This window comes from Trypanosoma melophagium (genome assembly GCF_022059095.1).
Source record: "Trypanosoma melophagium isolate St. Kilda chromosome Unknown ctg2segment0, whole genome shotgun sequence".
Classification (NCBI taxonomy): domain Eukaryota; phylum Euglenozoa; class Kinetoplastea; order Trypanosomatida; family Trypanosomatidae; genus Trypanosoma; species Trypanosoma melophagium.
The window spans coordinates 293,368-314,011 of NW_027125149.1; the positions used below are offsets into that span (position 1 = coordinate 293,368).

At 42.2% G+C, this 20,644-nt stretch overlaps 9 protein-coding genes across 9 annotated transcripts; all 9 read left to right on the forward strand.

Moving 5' to 3' along the window:
• Nucleotides 1-295: 295 nt before the first annotated feature.
• Nucleotides 296-1,420, forward strand: LSM04_006643 (Ribosomal protein L4/L1e; the record flags this gene model as incomplete). Its single annotated transcript, XM_067336111.1, has 1 exon — nt 296-1,420. One exon carries the CDS (start codon nt 296-298, stop codon nt 1,418-1,420), a length of 1,125 nt encoding a protein of 374 aa, XP_067192645.1.
• Nucleotides 1,421-1,706: 286 nt separating this feature from the next.
• LSM04_002360 (Ankyrin repeat-containing domain) lies at nt 1,707-2,786 on the forward strand (the record flags this gene model as incomplete). Its single annotated transcript, XM_067336113.1, has 1 exon — nt 1,707-2,786. One exon carries the CDS (start codon nt 1,707-1,709, stop codon nt 2,784-2,786), a length of 1,080 nt encoding a protein of 359 aa, XP_067192416.1.
• A 789-nt stretch (nt 2,787-3,575) lies between these two features.
• LSM04_004383 (uncharacterized protein) lies at nt 3,576-5,528 on the forward strand (the record flags this gene model as incomplete). The annotated part of the gene is made up of 1 exon (XM_067336114.1): nt 3,576-5,528. The coding sequence occupies one exon, from the start codon at nt 3,576-3,578 to the stop codon at nt 5,526-5,528; it is 1,953 nt and encodes a 650-aa protein (XP_067192523.1).
• An 850-nt stretch (nt 5,529-6,378) lies between these two features.
• Nucleotides 6,379-8,340, forward strand: LSM04_003577 (PSP1; the record flags this gene model as incomplete). Its single annotated transcript, XM_067336115.1, has 1 exon — nt 6,379-8,340. The coding sequence occupies one exon, from the start codon at nt 6,379-6,381 to the stop codon at nt 8,338-8,340; it is 1,962 nt and encodes a 653-aa protein (XP_067192487.1).
• Nucleotides 8,341-10,612: 2,272 nt separating this feature from the next.
• On the forward strand, nt 10,613-11,212 carry LSM04_000837 (Thioredoxin-like fold; the record flags this gene model as incomplete). The annotated part of the gene is made up of 1 exon (XM_067336116.1): nt 10,613-11,212. The coding sequence occupies one exon, from the start codon at nt 10,613-10,615 to the stop codon at nt 11,210-11,212; it is 600 nt and encodes a 199-aa protein (XP_067192329.1).
• An 820-nt stretch (nt 11,213-12,032) lies between these two features.
• On the forward strand, nt 12,033-12,467 carry LSM04_002717 (Thioredoxin-like fold; the record flags this gene model as incomplete). The annotated part of the gene is made up of 1 exon (XM_067336117.1): nt 12,033-12,467. The coding sequence occupies one exon, from the start codon at nt 12,033-12,035 to the stop codon at nt 12,465-12,467; it is 435 nt and encodes a 144-aa protein (XP_067192432.1).
• A 1,222-nt stretch (nt 12,468-13,689) lies between these two features.
• LSM04_007577 (uncharacterized protein) lies at nt 13,690-14,685 on the forward strand (the record flags this gene model as incomplete). Its single annotated transcript, XM_067336118.1, has 1 exon — nt 13,690-14,685. The coding sequence occupies one exon, from the start codon at nt 13,690-13,692 to the stop codon at nt 14,683-14,685; it is 996 nt and encodes a 331-aa protein (XP_067192697.1).
• Nucleotides 14,686-15,428: 743 nt separating this feature from the next.
• Nucleotides 15,429-18,605, forward strand: LSM04_001221 (uncharacterized protein; the record flags this gene model as incomplete). The annotated part of the gene is made up of 1 exon (XM_067336119.1): nt 15,429-18,605. The coding sequence occupies one exon, from the start codon at nt 15,429-15,431 to the stop codon at nt 18,603-18,605; it is 3,177 nt and encodes a 1,058-aa protein (XP_067192348.1).
• Nucleotides 18,606-19,283: 678 nt separating this feature from the next.
• Nucleotides 19,284-20,384, forward strand: LSM04_008864 (uncharacterized protein; the record flags this gene model as incomplete). Its single annotated transcript, XM_067336120.1, has 1 exon — nt 19,284-20,384. One exon carries the CDS (start codon nt 19,284-19,286, stop codon nt 20,382-20,384), a length of 1,101 nt encoding a protein of 366 aa, XP_067192766.1.
• Between the last annotated feature and the right edge of the window lie 260 nt (nt 20,385-20,644).

Here is a 20,644-nt window from a genome sequence, read left to right on the forward strand (position 1 = left end):
ATTGGCTGAATGGATGGTGTTGCGCACCCTTGCGTGGAAATATATCTGGAATAATGGTACCTGTTGCACAATGGCAGGAACTCTGTTACAGGGTGATTCAGACAATGTGTTCTGCGGTCTCTTTCAGTTTTCGTGCATGTCTTGTTTGACGTTTTAGCGTGTCTCCCTCGACACACCTTTCCGTTGGCATTTTCTTTCGTCCCCACCGCGGTCCTCTCTTCTTCTTTCTATGCTTTCTCTATTCTCTCCTTTTTCCTTTTTTCTTTGTACAGGCCTCTTTTCGCTAAAACACAAGATGACTGCTCGTCCGTCCGTGAGCGTGTACTCTGCGGCTGAGGACAAGGTGGTGGGCACCTGCCCGCTGCCCGCCGTGTTCACGGCTCCCATTCGCAACGACATTGTCCAGTTCGTGCACACGAACATGGCGAAGAACTCGCGCCAGGCGTACGCCGTGAACCGCCTCTCCGGCATGAATCACTCTGCGAAGTCATGGGGTACTGGCCGCGCAGTTGCTCGTATTCCCCGTATTGGCGGTGGTGGCACCAGCACCTCAGGTGCTGGTGCTTTCGGTAACATGTGCCGTGGCGGTCGCATGTTCGCGCCCACAAAGATCTTCCGCCGCTGGCACCGCAAGATCAACCTGCACCAGAAGCGCTTCGCCGTGGTGTCTGCGTTGGCGGCCTCATCGCTGCCATCGCTGGTGATGTCCCGCGGCCACAAGATCGAGAACGTGGCGGAGGTGCCACTGGTGGTGGAGGACTCCGTGCAGGGATACGAGAAGACAAAGGAGGCTATGGCTTTCCTCAAGGCAATCGGAGCTATTGATGATGTGAACCGTGTGAATGACTCACGCCAGATCCGTGCCGGTCGCGGTAAGATGCGCAACCGCCGCTACGTGGCCCGCCGTGGCCCGATGCTGGTGATGCCAGACAACAAGGGCACTCGTGCGTTCCGAAACATCTTTGGTCTCGACCTGGCCAACGTGAATGCGCTGAACCTGCTGCACCTTGCTCCTGGTGGCCACGTTGGCCGCTTCATCATCTGGACGCGGGGCGCGTTTGAGAAGCTTGACAGCATCTTTGGCACCTTTACGGAGGCGTCTGCGGTGAAGAAGGGCTTTGTGCTGCCTGCACCCATGCTGACGAACACTGACGTGACCCGCATTATGCTGTCTGAGGAGGTGCGCCGTGTGCTGAAGCCGAAGAAGCTGCAGCCCAAAAAGCCGAGCCGCTACACACAACCAAAGAACGGTATTCGCAACCGTCGTCTGCGCCTGCGTCTGAACCCCTTCCAGAAGAAGGAGACCGGAATGGCCAAGGGTCTGCGTAACAAGCAGAACCGCGACGCCCGTCGCAAGGCGAAGGCCGTACGTGTGGTGAAGGCCAAGAAGACCGCTGCCAAGAAAGCCAAGAAGCAGTGAGATTCAAGCGAAGGAGCGCCATACTAGATGGTGTTGATTTCTTTGTTTTTCTGCCTTTTAAATTAAGTGTTTGGTTTCCTCCTAATTGCTACGTAACCATGTTGGTTCGCTATTGCTCTGTGCAATTGTGAGGGATATATTTGCTTCTCTCTTTTTTTTTTAGCACTTCTGAAGTTTTTGTGCATTGAATTTTTTAGTGATTTTAGTTTTTTTTAAGAAGTAGAACGTGATTCTTAGCTGTGATCTTAGTTTCTAGAAGTGTTGACTATACTTGTTATTGGTTAATATGGCTGATTTTCCGAAACTTCCGAGAGTCAAGGTAGATGATGAGAACATGGAAAAGATTCATTGTGGGGCGAGAAAAGGACAAACAGAGGAAGTCAAACGTCTCGTGGAACAGGGTATCGATCCTGGTATTATGAATAAATTTGGATGTACTGCGCTTCATCTAGCTTGCAAGTTTGGGCATGTGGATACAGCCAGATACCTTGCCTCTTTGTGTGATTCGTTTGGCTCTTGGCATGGGCAGAAACCTTTACATCTTGCTGTTCTTGCAAATAAAGAAGAACTTGTTGAAGCTGTTTTGGAAGGGGCAAAGCAACGTGGGCGTAATGTTGAGATTATGGTGAATGAGTGTGATGATTACTCTGTTGACGAGATGGGCGAACATCATAAGCACACTGATGGACAAACAGCGTTACACTGGTGTGTGGCGCTAGGTGAAAAATACCTGCCAATGCTTAAATTGCTTATTAAACTTGGCGCCTCCCCAACGGCAAAGAATAAAGAAAATGTAACAAGTTTAATGTATGCTATCGAAATGAAGAATGACGAAGCTATGGAGGCGATGTTATCTGGTGTTAAACCACAACAATTACGTTTGGACTACCAAGACAAAGAGGGTAGGACACATCTACATTATGCTATCTTGTATAATCGTGAAGATTATGCTATGCGCTTTATTGAGATGGGTCATGATCCCGAAACGGAGGATGATAATCATGTTACTCCTCTTTTCCTCGCACTTCAGGCTGCTATGCCTCGAGCATTGGACTACCTCCTGCAAAATGTGGACAGTTTCTCGGTTCAACAAGCTCCTTTTCACAATGGTTCAGCAATGGTACCAGAACGTATTGAATGGCTTCCATTTGCTACTGATGAGGAGGCACGTGCTGAGTGCATAAAATTGTTCCAGAAACGCTTGGATGAGGTGTGTCTCAAACCAGAACCAGCTGAAAAGAAGAAGGTAAAACCGACAGTGAAGAAGATGAAACTGGCACCTTCCGCTCCTATTCGTAGCCGGAGCATCGGAAATGCATCTGGAATGCGCAGCCGCAGCAATGGGAGTCGTGGCCCTGGCAAGTAAAAATTATTGTTGATTTTTGAAAATAAGTGAAAGGAAATACAAGGGAAAGGGTTGTTCTTGCCCTATATGTATAAAATTTGATCTGTGGAAGATTCTGTTTTCGCATTATTTTTCTTTTTGCGCCATTCCTACCTATTTTGTCCGAACTCTGTTTCTTAAGGGTGAAGATGACTGTAATGTAGCGGGCAGGACGGCGAGGAAAACCAGATCTAATAAATGGCCAAAACAAAAAGAAATGGAAAAAGAGACAATGGCAAAGGAAATAAGAGAGTGGGAGAAGAATGAAGTTTTTTCTTTATTTTTTTTTTATTTTTTTCGGTGAAATAAAGAAAAAAAATCATGTGACTCTGTTTCTCTCTTTTTTCCTCTCTCTGTCTCTCTCTCTCTCTCTTTCTATACTTTTGCGGAGTGCGTATGTCTCTTTTTTTCTTTTTCTCCTTCTTGTTTCTCCCTCTTGTTATGGGATTATTCTCTTTTATCGTGCTTTTGCAATATATTTTTTTCTGTTTTTCTTATTTTTCTCTTTCAGGTAAATTAAAGTGTGAAGAAATCACTGCCTGTCTTATAGGGGCGTGGTCTCTGGTGTCGTCGCAACTGTGGAGGGGGTGGTGTACGTAGCGTTCGTAACGAAACTCATCGGATAGAGGAGTATCCAGAGAAGGCTTTGCTCTGATAAACTAAGAAAACGAAAAAAAGGGTTATTCTCCATACAAGAAAAATAAAAAAAAAAAAGAAAGTTTCAGAAACGGTGAGACCGTGGCTATTCCTTTTCTTTTTCTTTGAAGAAGAATGTCCTTCAATCCTATTTCCATAGATGACGATGGTGTTACACCGTTTGATGACACTCGTCTTCCTAATGGTGTGGGTTCGTATGCGGATGTTGATGGCAACAGAGCGAGCGCCTCTATATGTGGTGTGACCGTGATTGATCCGATGATGTCCGCCAATGAGTTCATTCGCCGCTGCAAGCTCCAGTATTATTATGAGTTCTCCTGGCGTGTGCCGTTCCCGCAGGTCCCCGCCGCCCCGCTGCTGTACCTCCCCGAGGCCTTCGCGGAGTTGCTGTGGGACTCCGCCCCGCTGGGGGTGATGGGGGCGGAGCTGGACGCGATGGCCGCCGGGGTGTTGGAGCGGGTCCCACTCGCCCACGCCCTCCTGCAGCCGGAGGCGGTGGGGTCGGCGGTCCGACTGGCGGCCGAGGGGGAGGAGCGACTGGCGGAGCTCCAGCGAAGGGCGGCGGCCGCAGGACTGCCAGAGAGACTTACATGGCGACCAGAGGAAGTCAACCCGCACCTTAACGCAGCAGATGCCGCACTGCTCGATACGGATATTGACCTTAATCTCGTGCTTGAACGCGATAAACCATCTCTTACACTCCTGCAGAGGCCACTTTACACGGATATGGGGCTTGTGCCACAGGAGCAGCGACACTTGGAGCGTCTCGCCCGTATCGTCCCAGAGACACTGCGATCACAAATACCAATGGTAGCCTCGCAGGAGACTCAGAGGCTAGGAGAGTCTATAAGCCCCACACCTGGGGACCCTACACAAATCTCCCTAGCCGATGGGCTAACACCAATCAGTTTTGGTGGTGGGAAGTCAATGCTAGAGTCAACACAGCAATGGCTTGACGGAGTGCGTAAATCGTTCCGTTACGCCCGTACAGTGGATTCGCACTATGATAAGTTGCTTGAATCAGTTACTCGAGCAAAACTTGGATTAGACAGCAATAACCCTGTTTCAGTGAAGTTCACACGCCGATTATGGCATCAACTCTTTGATAGTACCAATAAGAATCAGCAGCGCGATGCATGGCATCAGTTATGTCGCTTCTCTTCCAATTATAATGGTCATGAGGAAGATTCTGTGGATCAACTTAAGCGAGCATTGCAACTTCTCAACTTGCCTCATCGTAAGGTATGGTTAGAACTGATACAAGAATACGTTAATCTTCTTAGAGAATATACAACAAAGCTAAGTGGTGGCGTAGAAAAGCGAAAAGAACAACTAAAATTCAGTGGAAAAGAATTAGATCCTTTTGAGCAAGGTGCTTTCGAACCTGATTTACAAATTGGTTCAACATTACGAAGGGTGGGCAAAGAATTCACAGCGAATCGTCAACCTGTTCCAATTTTTCCTGTGGAAGTAGTACCCTTATACCCTGCTGATTTTGAAAAGGCAGCATCAGCAGGAACCATGTCATCAGTTGATCAAGCTGGGACTGAACGACTCGGTGAAATGGAAACAGAGCTGCATCACATAGTACTTCCAGGTGCGGTAGTGAGTGAGGAGTCTAAGGTTGGTGGACCTCACGCGTTAATTAATAACACCAACTTGTTAGTGGCTGATAAAAAGAGCAGTCGACACCTAAGTGACGGAATGACTGTTAGCTACCATACGTCACGTGAAAATACCTTTGAGTCACTTGTAACGGATGAAAATAATACAAGTAGCTATCTATTTCAATTGCGTAGCTTGCAGGGGGAAGGTTCTATACCCACAGGACTTGCAAATGCGAATGGACGCCATGTCGTCTATCGCCGTCTGGGTCTTCGCAAATTATTCGTTAAAGCACCTAATGCAGAAGCACCACCATATGAAAAGTACGTACTTATGTTTGGTGCCGACGATGAAATGACACCAGAAGCAGCACCAGAAGCCACAATTTCTGATCGTAAAAGACATCGTGACCCAAAAACCGACATTGAGGAACGCCATGTCATTGTTCAGCGGTTGGAATAGGGAGAGGGGAAAGAAGAAAAGAAAAAGGAAGAAAAAAAGGAGATTCATCACTTGTCTACTGCACCATTTTTAACTACTAGTTACTAGTAGTTATCCTTTCTATTCTTGTCAGTATTACTTCCATGATCCTTGCTGTTGCTGCAGTTGTTACTTCCTTAGCGGTAGGGAGAGAGAGAGAGAGAGAGAGTAAATGGAATTCAAGGAGGATTCGTGGCAAGACTCGATACAGTGAGCGTAAGGAAAGAGGGGAGTACAAAACACAAAAAAACAGGAAAAGTGACTTGTGTGATGTTTGGAAACATAAGGGAGGAAAGAAGAAAAAGGATTGACGAGAACTATCGTTAAATCCTCTTGTTAAGGACCTCCATAGCCTTTTCTTTATTTTGTTTTTACTTGTTTCTCCATTGAAAAAAATATTGCTTGATACCACAGAAAGTAAAACATTACGTTTATTCTTCATGGCATACATTAACTCTTTTTTTTTTCTTCCTTTTTCTTTTTATTTTCTTTCTTTTTTGACAATGTGTCTACGATATCCAACTACATTAAATTTGCTACTTTTACATTATGCTGAAAGACTATTGCAAAAGGAAAAAAAAAAGGCGCCCATAATAAGTGGAGTGGAGTTGACTACACCCAGTTGGAGATATTGCAGCAGGATCTAAAGGGAGGAAACGAAGAAAAAAAAGGCACCGTGTTACTATTTGACAGCATAGCGAGACACCCGTATTAACACGAAAAAACAACAAAAAAAAAAACAAGAGCAATATATATATACACTGGTGTGTACTTATTGTACTTTGATACATATATATCTATATTTATATTTATATACCTAAGTACTATCCAAATGCCCATTCTTTCGACTCTCGCTGGTGTTTCCCTGTCCCCGTCTTGGAAGAAGAAAAGCGGAAAATATGAAGATTACACCGTGTGCAACTGCCTTTGTTGTTATCGCCGTCGCCGTGGGGGTAATACTCTCGATGATAGCGTACAAAAACCTCAAGGACAAACGGCAGTGGATATTCAACCAAGAGACACCAAGGATTCTACTGTAAAACTCCAAAACAAGGGGAAAGAGAAGCCATCTTCAGCTCTTGTGAAAAGAACACCCTTTTGTTCATTAAATGGGAAGGCCTATGCTGTTCCAATCAGTATGACGAAGGAATTTTACGCTTTACTTGAGCGTGCGCAGAGTGGTACTGGTCCAGAGGATTTGAAGAACCCTGTATATTCTTCATTGAAAGCACCTGGAGTTTTGTGGAGGCACGACCCATACAGTATGAAAGTTATTGATTCAACCCCTTCTTATTCTGAAGAAGAAGAGTTTGAACCCATGAGTGAATGCGAGGAGATTCCGGCACATAAGGGTAATGAAGAATCAGGTGAAGCTATAGTAGAGAGTGTTGGTTACCCGTATTCCATGTATGATACTAATATTCAAAATCCTGTCGGCAGTTTTCAACCCGTATCAGATCCGTATAGAACAATTTTGTACGTTTCTGCAGGTGGGTCGTATTATCCTGGTATGTATTCAGATTACTGGCAAATGTGTCATGGCATGCCTTTACCGCAACAGTTCCAGGCGATGGATCCCTACAATGTCCCCACAACAACAGCAGGAGGCGTAATATCGGATAGTTGTGATCAGACGCATAACTGGAAAAATGATTCTGTTTCAATTATGCCATCCAGTCGTCCAGTGCCTTCTCCAGCTGGAAGTCGCCTTGTTATTCGCTCTTTGGCTCCACCACCACCAGCAGCAGCAGCCCCACCCTTATCGTTAACTTCTACTAATATTACTACCACCAGTACTGAAAACAAGAAGGATAATAACGGTAATATCATCCATAATATTACTACTACTACTACTACTACTACTACTAATAATAATAATAATAATAATAATAATAATAATAATAATAATAATAATAATAATAATAATAATAATACTGATGGTGCGATGATGACGGCCACAGAGGAGGTTAACCGCACTGTTGAGAGTGAGTACTCCAGGTCCCGCAGCAGTTCACGCCACAATCACTACCGCCGCCGACCAAAATTACGCCGCGCAGGTGAGAACGATGATCAACGCCCCGATAAGTGTCCGGCAACACTTCCGCTCTTCCAACGCCTCACACCACTCTTCGGCGACCTCGCTGCACACACACACCGCCGTCCCCACACAAACACTTATTCCCATTCCCATTCACGAACACTACATCGAAGCGATGAAAGTGATGCCCCATCATGGAGCGCAGAGACTCACTTTGTCTATCTTGTGGCCCACCGCTGTCGTCGCAGTGTCGCCGCCGCCGCCGTGCGGTATGAAGTGGGGGCGCTGGTTGTACTTGAGGGGGATATGGGAATTGAAATGGGCGCCGTGCAGGCATTTCTGCCAATGATGGAGTTTGATCGTCTCAGCCCACAAGAGTTGTCGAGCCGCGGATTTCCGGCTGATGGAGATGTGCGCAGCGCGGCAGTTATTTTGCGTGAGGCGACGACGGCGGAACGGGCGCACTACACGGATACAATTCCCCGCCTTGAAAGTGATTTACTGGCCTTTCTGCAACACCAACTGGATCCCACTATCTTTCTCGATTGTAATGTGCGGCAGATGGAGTTTCTTGGGTGTGAGTTTCAGGCGGATTGCAAGAAGATATATGTCTATTACAGGGCAAAGAAACGAGTCTTGTTTCGGGAACTGGCACAGTACCTGCACTCATTTTATCTCTGTCGTATTTGGCTGCATGAAGTGGGTAAGGGTGATGCAACAGTCTCAACAGACTCTTCACGCGAGATCGATAACTGAGCGGACAATTTCCTATTTATCTCTATTTTCCTTTTTACTTACTTCCATTTCCTTTTTTTTCTTTCCCTTTCCCTTTTTTTTTTGGTTCTGCAGCATACTAGCTATTATTATTATTATTATTATTATTATTATTATTATTATTATTATTATTAGTAATATTATTATTATTATTAGTAGTATTTTCCCTTTCTCTACACCTCTCCATACGTTATTTTCATCCGTAATGGATGTTTTTATTGTTTGTTTTCCTCCCATTTTTTTTTTTAAGTTAAATGTCGATGTGTCTGTGTGCTAATGTCTTGTATAAGGTTAAAAACTCAAAAGTGTATTTATTTTCTCTTTTTTCTTTCAATGGGAATCAAACCCGCGGCTGCAGGGATGCAGTGGGTGTTCCTCTTATATATGTGTATATGGACTCTTATTACACTATATACGCATATATATAAGGGCTTAATGCAATAACCTGAATAGACAGAGAAAACACACTATGAGTCACTAAATAAATAAAAATTGATAGAAAAAAAAGGTTGTAACTTACCTGCAAGTATAAACTGGAAGAGAAGGGAAAAGGAAAATGGGAAATCCAGTATGATGAAGCCTTCTTTTCTTTCTTTAGGCGAGATATGGGAGTGAATGGTAAATTGTAAGGAACAAAAAAAAAAGCCTGAATTGTAAATGACGAACAGAACTCCATATTGAAAAGAGAAAAAACAAAACTAATTTTTTTTTTTGGGGGAGGGGGGCGTAAATGTACCTCTTTATTTTATTTTAGTATTTGGGGAGGGTTCAATCCTCTATAATTCGTTGATTCGTCATTTAGGAAAAACTTACATGCATACAAATGTATATGTTCTCTTCCCCTGAGATCTACAAAAGGATATACAGAAACAGAAGCATAGAGGTATTGTATACGTGTATTTCTACATATTGTCACCATACCTGATTCCCCTCGAAGAAAAAAAAAAAACACTACAGAAACACAACTTACACGTAATAATAAAAATAAGTAAATATATATATATATATACATCTAACTGAAAAAAAGGGTTTTAGGATACATCAATAATGAACTACATCATAAAAAAAAGTGCATTAATTGGTGTTTTTTTTTGTTTCCTTTCCGCACGGTCGATACTTCACGTATCCTTATTTCTGTGCGTTGTTGATATTGTTTTAAAGAATTTCTTTGGCCCCATTGGTGACAAAAAGAGGAGTGTTTATTTCTTTTTTTTTCCCGTTTATTTTTTTCTCTCTTTTATGTTGCAATAGGAGGCATATTTCTGTTGTTATTTCTGTTATTGGTATAATTACTTTTATTATGTTTCTTCACATACACATATTGTACACTTTATCTCACACACTTACACCTACACACACTCACACACACATGCACAGGTATGCATGAAGATTTTTTTTGAGTTTTTTCTATTATTCTTACACACTATCTCTTTCATGTATGGAACACTCACTTTTATTACACCTGGTTCTCTGAACCGTATTGCTTTTCCGTTTTTTTCTTTCTTTCTCTTAATTACTCTATTGATAATCACATCCAGTGTTTGTTACATCCATTTGTTGTGAATATCATGAAGGCAAAAAGCATCTCAAACGATGCTTATTTGAAATCGCTTTGTTTTAGGTTCTATTGTTTTTTTCTTTTTGATCATCCACCGTGGTTTCTTTCTTTTTTTTTCCCTTCTTATCATTTTTTTTGTACTTCTGTTAAAAATCCTTTTTTTTTGTTGTTAAAAAAATATCTTGGGTGTCATACAATGCCATCGGATTGGTGGGGAAAAGGGGGAGGTTTATGCAGCAATTGAGCAATGGGTAATATACCATATATTTTTCTCTCTATGGTTGGTCTTGTGGCTATTACAGTTATTGCAGCTATATATATATATATATATATATATATATATACTATTGCTTTTATTTATAAATGTTTTTCTTCTTTCTTCTCTTTCTCTCCCTCTCTCTCTCTCTGTGTTTATATATCTAATGGGATACAATTGTATACTTGGTTGATCATGTAAGGGTAATCAACACCCACTCTTACCAGAACAACTAACACAAGTCTGGACTCTTGCATAAAAAATACGCAATTACTGTGTGACAGGGAATCCGTATCACACCTATCAAAGAAAACAGAATAAAAGTACACACCGTAGAGGTAGAACAAGGGGTACGAGAGGATTACTATTCACAAGAGTCAAGCTCAGTTACCCCATATTCTTCATACATTCAGATATATGTATATAAACGTACGTAGATCATGCCAATCGAGGAAGTGCTGACAAAAATTCTTGGAAACAGTTCACTGGAGCTTTTACGCCAGGATGACAGCACCGTAGCTGCAACTAGTGCACTGGCGGGAAAAAAGTACTTAATGTTGTACTTATCCGCCAGTTGGTGCCGACCGTGTCGACTCTTCACACCAGAACTTGCCAAGTTTTATGAGTCTTTTCACGAAACACTTAACTTTGAGATTGTGTTCGTCTCTCAGGATCGGGATTCACGCTCTATGCTGGCGTACTTTTTTAATCCAAAGTACAGCCGCTCTGCGGTGCGCGGGGGTGAGGGGTCGCATGGAAATTGGCTGGCGTTGCCGTACGAGCAGGCCGGCTCCGTGAGCAAGATGTTAATGTGGCGGTATAAAATCCCTGGAATCCCAACACTGTTGTTATTTGATCTGGAAAGTGGGAAACTTATGACACGCAAGGCACGAGATTTGGTTATGCACACATTGGATACCGCAGAGGGGTTTCCATGGGATGAATCAAAGGAGGGGAGTGTGGTGCAGGACTCCAGCTGGCAGCGGCAAATGTTATTATGGGCGGTTTTTCTTCTGTTCATATATTACTTTTGGAAATAATTCCCGTATTTATTGTATGCATAGTAATATATGGGTACTTGATCGAGGTCCTTCCATTTTTTTTCTGTTTTTTTTGTTGTCATTCTTTCCTTTTTTTTCCGTTTACGCCATGTTGTCTTTTTTGGTTCGCTGTTCCACGCGTATATGTTTGTGCGGTTGTTAATGACGTGATTGTTCTTCTTGAAGGAAAGGGTGAAAAAGAGAAACAAGAAGAGGGGAAGATAACAGGGAAATAAAGTTTGAAAACAACTACGAAGACTAAAAAAAAGAGAGATTGGAAATATCCCATTATTATAGGATTTCTGTTGTTTTATTGCATATGCACTTTGATTACGTAGAAAATGATAACACAAGGGTTAGCATCATGCCACTTAAAGCAAACTAGAAGTTAGGCAGTGGGAAGATGTGGTTCTCTCTACGTTGTGTTTGCATTCTTTTTTTTTATATTCTTTCTTTGTTATTCCCCTTATACAAATATATACTCTCTTTCCTGTATTTACTTGTTTAGTTTTATGTTTGACGAGATCTATTATTTATCTTCTGCGTCTTGATTTCCCACACTACAATGAAAAAACAAGGGGATTAGAGAACGACATGATTGAAGAATCGGTGCCTGGATAAGAAATATAGTTTGAGTGTTAAAGAATGGTTTATTGTTACTATTAACTCAATGTGGTAGAGGTGCGATTGCACATGTTCCATTCTTTTCCTTCCCACTTCTTTCTACTCTTTATATATATATATATATATATACCTACAGAAAGTCAAGGTCTTATTTGCGATTTTTCTTTACAAACAAGGAAACAAAAAAAAAAAGAATATGTCTGGTCTGACCAAGTTTGTTCCCGGCAGCGTCAAGTTGCTCTCCAAGTCGGGTGAAGTGCCTCTCAGCAGTCTTGCTGGAAAGACGGTGTTCTTCTACTTCTCCGCCTCGTGGTGCCCGCCCTGCCGCGGCTTCACCCCCACCCTCGTGGAGTTCTACGAGAAGTACCACGCGTCGAAGAACTTCGAGGTCGTCCTCGTCTCGTGGGATGAGGAGGCGTCGGAGTTCGCGTCGTACTACGCCAAGATGCCGTGGCTCGCCCTCCCCTTCCCCAACCGCAGCGAGGCGGAGGCACTCGGACGGGCCTTCGAGGTCGACTCCATTCCGCGGCTGGTGGCCGTCAACGCCGACACCGGCGCCGTCGTCGGCACCCGCGGGCGAGAGCGGCTGTTGAATGACCCCGAAGGACGCGACTTCCCATGGCGCGATTAGGCATGAAGGAAGGAAGAAATGAGGGAGAGAGTGAAAATGAATGAATGAATGAATGAATGAAGGAGGATGGAGGGGGTGGGGGAATGGGAAGAGGAATATGTATGTGTGGGTCTGTGTGTGTACCTTCGCGTGCGTGCGTATGTATATGGGTGTGTGTATTTTGACAAAACGAAAAAAAAAGAGAGGGGAAGAGCGATGAGGGAGGTGGTGGTGTGCGAAGTAATTAGGGACTGAGTGAATATGTGAGAGAAATAGAGAGGGGGGAATGGGGTGACCCTTTTTCCTTCTTTTTTTCTTTCCACATTGCCACATTACTATTAATTTCCCTCTTCTCTTCTCTTCGCTCTTCTCTTCCTCCGTTTCTATCTCTATTTGTATTATTTCCTCCGCTCTCGCTCTCTGTCTGTGTTTCCCTTCCCCTTCCTCTCTGTTTTTCCGTCGCTCTTTCACTAAACAGGTGTGAGAATGGTACACGAAAGTGATCCAGGATGGAAGGGAAAAAACCAGAATGTGAAGAAAAGACAAAAAAAAGAAAACAACAAAAAAAAAAAAAAAACGAAATGAATCTTGGGAATACGAAAAAAAAGAAAACTGAATGAATTATAGTGCGGTGGGGTGAAAAAGGTGTAATCGATATCTGTGTTTTATGTGTTGAGTATTCTTTTCGCTGTCCCAACTGAGAAATGACTGTACTACTTTCATTACGCATGTAGTTCCTGTGCGGAATCTCTTTTCTTTGTGTTTTGGGTGGAGAAGCAGCAAGGAAAAAAAAGCGAGAGGATGCCAAAGGGATGGGGTGAAGGAAAAAAAAAAAAAAACGTTTTGAACAAAAAAGAAAAAAGAACTCAGTCGGTGAAAGGGAAGCGAAACAACATGAGGAAAAACGAAACGAAAAAAGAAACAATATGAAGGGAGTGAATGTGAAAGAAAAAAAAAAAGGAGCCACTTGAAGGAAAAGATAGGAAAACAAAATCGTTGTTTTGAGTTCGAGGGGATATAATTAACCAATATGCAGGGGATCGTCCTTTTTTTCTCGCAAAGAGATCAATAACCATTCTCAACTCTTTGATTGTGTATTAAATGACGTTAATGTGCTTCCTTTTCTTTTTTCTTTCTATTATTGTTTTTAGCAGACCAGGAGCAGCGACGTACATTTTTTTTTTAAAAAAGGAAAAGAGATAATAATAAACAAAAAAGGGATAAGACATAAAAAAGAAAAATAATGTCATTTCCTACAGCAGTAGCAGCAGTTGAAAGACGGGCAAGTAATAGAAGCGGTGGTGACGCGGCACCTGCCGGACGCCTATTCAACCTGCTTGAAAGTGAATCTAAAGAGCGTATTTTACATCTCTTAACAGCGTTTCAAATGTTGACACTACTGGAGCAGGAGGCCTTTGCGCAGGAAATGAACACTTACCTCGCAAGAGATGGTGATGAAGTGCAGCAACATGGTTTGACAAAACCGATTCTCAAAGGTCCAGCACTGGAGGTGCGAAGACGTGATCGCAGCTACGTGGCGTTGGCCTCATCACCCATACACGAGTCTAAGGCGATAACAGACCCCACAACAACAACAACAGCAACAACCGCAACAACAACGACGGGAGGGGAGGAAAAGCACGATAAATTAACGGCGTTGGTTAAATCGCAGATATCAGGCGAACCATTAATGGCTTTTCCGGCAAAGCAATCGGATGATATTTCTACTCCCATGTCAGATGTGCACACCCGACCACATGCAAGCACATATGAAGAAGCCTCAGATGCTCACTCTGCCAACGTGGATTCCCCGAAGAGAGGTGATGTTGTGGCTGAATCCTCTGCAGAGGAACATATATCTATTGCACACTCACGTGAACAACAATACCAGGCAAGTCCTGTATTGTACAGAAGTCGAGGATATCAGGCGCTACGTCTTATACGTGATGATAAGCGCACTGTGGAAGATACATACACAAGACCAACCCTGCTGAACCTCACAGGAATGCCTATTGAGGAGAGTGATGTGTGGGAGTGGTTTGAATGTATGGATGTTACAGGAACTGGCACAGTTGGTGTTGTGCCCTTCTTAACAGCCATTAATGAACTCGAACGTGACTTTGGAGTGAATCAGCGGGCAAAGGCGGAGTTCGTGGAGGAGGTGGAGGCACTCGCCACAGATGGAGTACTCACATTTGAGAAATTTGCATACCTGGTCTCACGTTTCCCACGGCAGTAAGTAAAGAGTTGTATGAGTAGTAAACAGAGAATGGAGAAGACAACTCAGCGGAAAGGAAAAGAACAACCGCCACCACCATCACCACCATTTATTTCAATTGCATAAAGAAAGACAAAGAGACAACAACAAAGTAGGAGAAGAATGAATTCATGCATGCAAATAGGAGAGTAACGCTTCTCCAAAAAAAAAAAAGAAAAGACAATATAATGCTCTGCAAAACCAAGTTAACAAAAAAGTCTAATTTTTTTTTTGATGTACATCATTGCTTTCCTTTTTGTTTTATTGTCATTCTTCTTATTATTATTATTATTATCCAATGTACAGTGTGGAATTGAGAGGGTTTAGACGTAGGTTAAGGTTGAGGAAGTAATAATAACTTTCATTCACTTTCCTTCCCCTTTACTACTCTTACTTTTACTCCTTTTTTTTTATATCCTTATAGTTGAATGAATACCTTGATTTCTTTTTGTTCTTCTACATATGTATGTTTATGTGCATAGGAGGAGAAGGAATTTCTTGTAATTATTCTTCTTTCTCGCTTTGTTTTTCTTTTCTCTTTTTCTCTTCTTTTTATTCCTTAGCGGGGGTTTCTGTACTTTCTGTGGTCAGCCGGTTTTTTTCTTTCTTTCCTTCACCTCTTGCTTACTTATAGCAAACAAAGGAAGAAAAATTAAAAAAAAAAGAAATAGTAGGAACAAGTAAACCCAAAGGAAAAAGAAAACCCAAACAAAAGGAACTTAGTCATGTATAATCTTTTTGGGTCTATTCTTATTTCAAAACATGGAATTAAAGTTAACAACCATCGCCAGTCAAAAACACTGCATTTAGAAGAAAGTGGGAGTAGTTATACAGGGGAATATCGCGGTTCGAGATGTAGTGGATGTACTTGTGGGAGTATAGAAGAAGAAGAAGTAGAAGAAACAGAAAACAGTATTGTGCAAGTCCCCGTCACACAATTAAAAGGGAAATATGTGCTGTTATATCTCCCTGAACCTCACGACAGTGATCTCAATAATTGTAAACCCACTACAACAGTACCTAATGTATTAACGTCATCTAATGCCGGAATTGGGACCCTTGGGTTTGCGTCATCGTCGGTAAGTAACGTTATGGCCCCCCCTAACCCCTTAAAATTGTCTTACACACCTGCGGGACCCGTGACCGCTCAAAATACATCACAGATACTTGATACAACTCTTAATAAGAATATTACAGCACATCGTGTTAAATCTACACTTTATTCTTATTCTAAACTTTTAATTCAACAATTAGCAACTAGTTCTACAGAGGAAAATGGATCTCTCCATTTTCCCATCGCGGTATTGGAGGTATGTCAAACCAATACCACGGATGACTCTATACATTCCGTAGGACATTCAAAGGATCACTTTCTAACAACATCCTTTGATAACGGTGTAGTGGGAGATGCTGTATTTGGATATCCTACAGGACGTTTATCGATTACTTCACTCGTTGATTCTTCTACACCACATGTAGGGCCAGTTTCTCTTGGTACAACAGTGACTAGTAACCCTTTTTTTGCTGGATGGTTTTCATTGGAAAGTACAGCCGCTTACAGACAAGTTATTCAAACCTTTGATCTCACATCATGGCCCTCAGTACTACTATTTGACCCTTCTGGTACACTTTTAACTACACGTGCACTTGAATATATTGAACATGAGATGAATTCAAAGACAGATGATGATTGGCATCCACTTCCATTAGAAGGTGTAGATTTGGAACGCCAACAACAATGTCACCCTGTGAGGTTTTACTCAGATTTCCCTTGGGTTAGAAATAAGGGTAAGAGTAACTCTAATAACAATGCAGAGGAAACTACAAACAATTTTTCTTTTTCATCACATCTTAAGGATCTCGTTTTAAATGCACATCGTGTAGGAGATATCCTTGACGGTGGTACCTCTATTCAAACTGGTAGCGTGGATGAATTAAACCATGTTTCTCATTTAGATAATCACCTGGATGAGGCTACGCATCTTCTTTTGTACTTTGGAGGTGGGTGGCATCCTTCTTGTAATAGTTTTGTTCCCCAACTACATCGTCTTTGGTCCACTACCAATGATTCTAGTGGTAACAATAACACTATCAATGGTGATGATAATGATAATGATAATGAAGAGGATGATGATCTAAGATTAAGTGGCTGGGGTGTGGAAAACAAAGCACTTAATATGCTTCGCTTCAGTGGACGTCCGTTAGAGGGATCAAATGGATTACTTTCTTACCAAATGGGGACCTCAAGTAATCCTCACGATAGTGCGATTTTAATGGAAAGCGAACCACGGGGTTTCTCTTCAAAAGAGTCATCACAGAAAATAATATTTCTTGGTTCACCACAAGAGAAGGATCATGAAGATGTTTCATTAGATGTGGTGGAAGGTGAAACTACCCCAATAAAGGGTTTGACTGTTGATGAACCCCAAGGGCAACTGGAAGAACACAGAGATGAGGAGAAGGAAGAGGAAGAAGAAGAGAGAAAAGAACAACAACAGGTACCAGTTCATCGTTTTCAAGTTATGTACGTTAGCTGTGATGTTGATAGGGATCAACTCTATGATGCTCTTGGTGAAATGCCTTTTTCGTGGTTGTGTATTTCACCAACTTTTGGATCCAAACAGCAAGTTTTGATTGAAAAATGTTTAGAACTTTTTGATGTTCACGTATTCCCACGTCTCGTTGTTATTAAAGTTGACCAAAACTCTGAAACGGATGAATCTGTTAGTGAGGGATTCACATCAAAGTCGACATCTAACACAAAGTTAAATGTCCTTTGTACACATGGAGAACGATCAATTCTTCGTGACGGTGTTCCAAAAAAATATCCATGGCATATTGGTGGAGAAGTGAAGAATAATAAAGATAAATGTTTTGGTTTACCAAGTCTTCCATTTCGACTTCCTATTGTTAGTGAGTGTCTAACCCCAACGAGTTGTTGCGATGCGATTAAGTCAGTTGTTGCAGAAGGAGGTTATTTATTCCTTCTTTGTGGAATGGGTAAGGTTTCATCAGGACTTCATCGCACATGTGCTGCAGTCTTGCATGAGGCCGGTCTTTGGTGGTCAGAGGAGATGGAAAAACTTTCAAAGAACGTTGAAAAGAGTTGTGTTTCATCGAGAGTAGGGTCTTTTTCTCATGCTACCACTACTGCTGCTGCTGCTATCGCTAGTCTTCCTACTTTCAATCAGTATGTATTTGGTCGAGGTTGGGAAGAATTGCATCAGTCACGGAATTCCGGCACACATTTCTTTGGGAAAACTACAGCAATAACTGAAGAACACCCTGCAATATCATTTTATAATCATACATTATTCTTGCCTGTATACATTATTGATGCCATTGTGGAGAAACGAGAGGACTGCGATAGCGAGGCTGAAGAATCTGGAAGTGGAAGTGATAGTGGTGACGATTCTAACAATGGTATAGTAAAAGATGAAAAGGCTATGCTGCAGGAATATGTTCTTTCTGAAGTATTAGAAGAGAATGAACACCTGTTACCACCATTTGAAGGAGAACCTTTTTTGGTCTGTCTACAATTACCAGAACGACGCGTATCTGTGCTTCGACACAAGTTTGATTTTGAGCTTTTACCCACAACAACAGCAACAACAAAGTTATCTCGTCGTTTGTCCGGTAATGTCACAAATACCACAACACTTCCCTCCTCTACTATTTCCCCAATGATATCAACAACAGTTGGAGGAGATATTCAACCCTCTAGTGGGACTTTCCCAATACCAATACCAATACCTTCTGCAGAGGGCGGGTCCGGCCATACTTCTCTTTCAGGGACTGCCCGCATAGAACTCTCTCCAGAGCCACACTTCATCAATCCATTGACTTCACTACAACACGTAAAAACTTTTATTGCCCAGCAAGTTCTTGGGCGATGTCGGTAGAACACAAATTCCTCTGAACCACGTTTTTTCTACACCCTTTCTATATATATATGTTTGTGTGTGTGTATAGGTGTGTTTCCTTTTGGTGGCGAGAGGTGGGGGTGGGGGTATGAATGGGAAAGACATTTTTCTTCTTTTTTGCTTATGTCTTTTTTTTTGCTTTTTTCTTCCTTCGAGTATTGATGCTCATTGCAAATATATGACTCCCTTTTTTTTTCTTTTTCCGTGTTGTTTGTTTTCCATTGTGTGTTCTGCAAATTACCATCCACTGACCTCACCTTACATATTCCACTCATACACGACGATACAGAGACACCCATGTCATATTTGTGTATCTTTTTGGTAGCAGTTCATCTTCTATTTTTGAAGAAGGTTCTCAAGGTTATTTACCTCTGCATCTTGTATTTCTCAAATTATTTTTCTCATTTATCTCTTTACTGATAAGTTGAGTACGTAAGTTTCTACATTTCTTTCGAAATCCTTTACTCCCCCTTTTTTTTTCACCTCGTTGTAGATACACGTTGCATTAACAAGGTCATATCTAGTGCCCTCCTACAGGTTTGAGGGAAAGGGAAAAGGAAAAAAAAAAAGAAACAAACTACCGAGGCAAAGGGGAAGTGAGATTGTGATTATTGGGTGACGTGGAAGTTACCTCACTTAAGGTAAAAATTAGTGTTCATGCCATCAGAGGAAACTTATTTTCTTCCGAAGCGTGTTGCTGTTGGTGTTTTAGCAATATTTTGTGGATTTGCTTTTGGTGTTCTTCAGAGTCTGGACTTTGTAAAGTTATTTACTTACATACGTGCAAACGCTAACCTTCGTAGAACACTGCACTCATGTTTGATAGTCAATGCCGTCTTTTTCTTAAGTCTATGGATAACATCTCTTCTTATTTACCCCATGTTAACCTTTGGTGGGGGCGTTGTTTGGGGTGGGGGTAGTAGTGCTATGGCTAATGTTGGGACTGCTACTACTATCAGCAACGCGGTGGTGAACAGCAGTGAAAAAACAGCAACAGCAATAGCAGCAGCAAGAAGTGGAGTAGGGCTCGTAACTAAACTCTGGTTTCCAGTCTTTGATGCAATGTGGGTACTACCAGTGTATGCACTTATTCAGGTTCTTGGTTTGCGCTGGTACAACGCCCTTTATGTGGAAGCTTATAAAGAAAAGAAACGCCGAGCAGCTGTTGCAGCTACGCGAGGTACAGTAGAAGGACCTTCTAAGGTAGAAGAAATAACATCCCCTACTAAGGTAAAAATTACTGATGGACCTCCTTCATTTCATACTGCCGTTGTTTCAGTTAGCGAAATTATGTTTAAATTCCTTGTAACAACAGTATATGCAATGGTGTCTGTGATAGTTGAAATGATAATACCTTCCCCAATAGGGACTCAGATTGCTTTTATGATGAACAGCTGGTTGTACGCCTTTTATGTTTTCGATTACCGACTTTCTTCACAATATGTACTCGATCGGAGAACGCGTCAACAAAAACGTTTGACACTCTCATCAACCTTAAAACTATTCGAAACAAATTGGGCATATTTCTTGGGATTTGGTGCTTCACAATCCGTTATCACTACTGCCTTACGGTCATCGTGGATAGCTTCTTCATGGTATTCTGTGGCAGCACTTACTTCAGTCCTTTTCGGAGCACATGTTGTTCTCTCAGTGGAGGCAACACCGAGTCCCCGCGCACCCCTTGCTGTACCAATGTTAACACCCTTCTTCGCCCTTTGTGGAGTAGTGCTGCGGAGGATAGCGAATGCTGTGCTGTAATGCATCTTGTGTGTTTCTTCTGGAAGGTGGCATGTATGGTGTCTCTCTGTCGGTGTATCTTGTGGTATTCTATAATTTTCATCCCCCATGCTTTCTTGAGGAGAATGAGAAGATTGAGTCCTCTTCTGTTTGAAGAGGGGAGGTGTTGTTCTTGGGATCTGCATGTGTGGAACTGAGTCTCAGTGTCAAATTTTGTTTTTGCGTTTCTTGTTTACTCAGTGCATCTGGGCAAGGTGGCTTCCTCTCTGTGTGTGTGTATT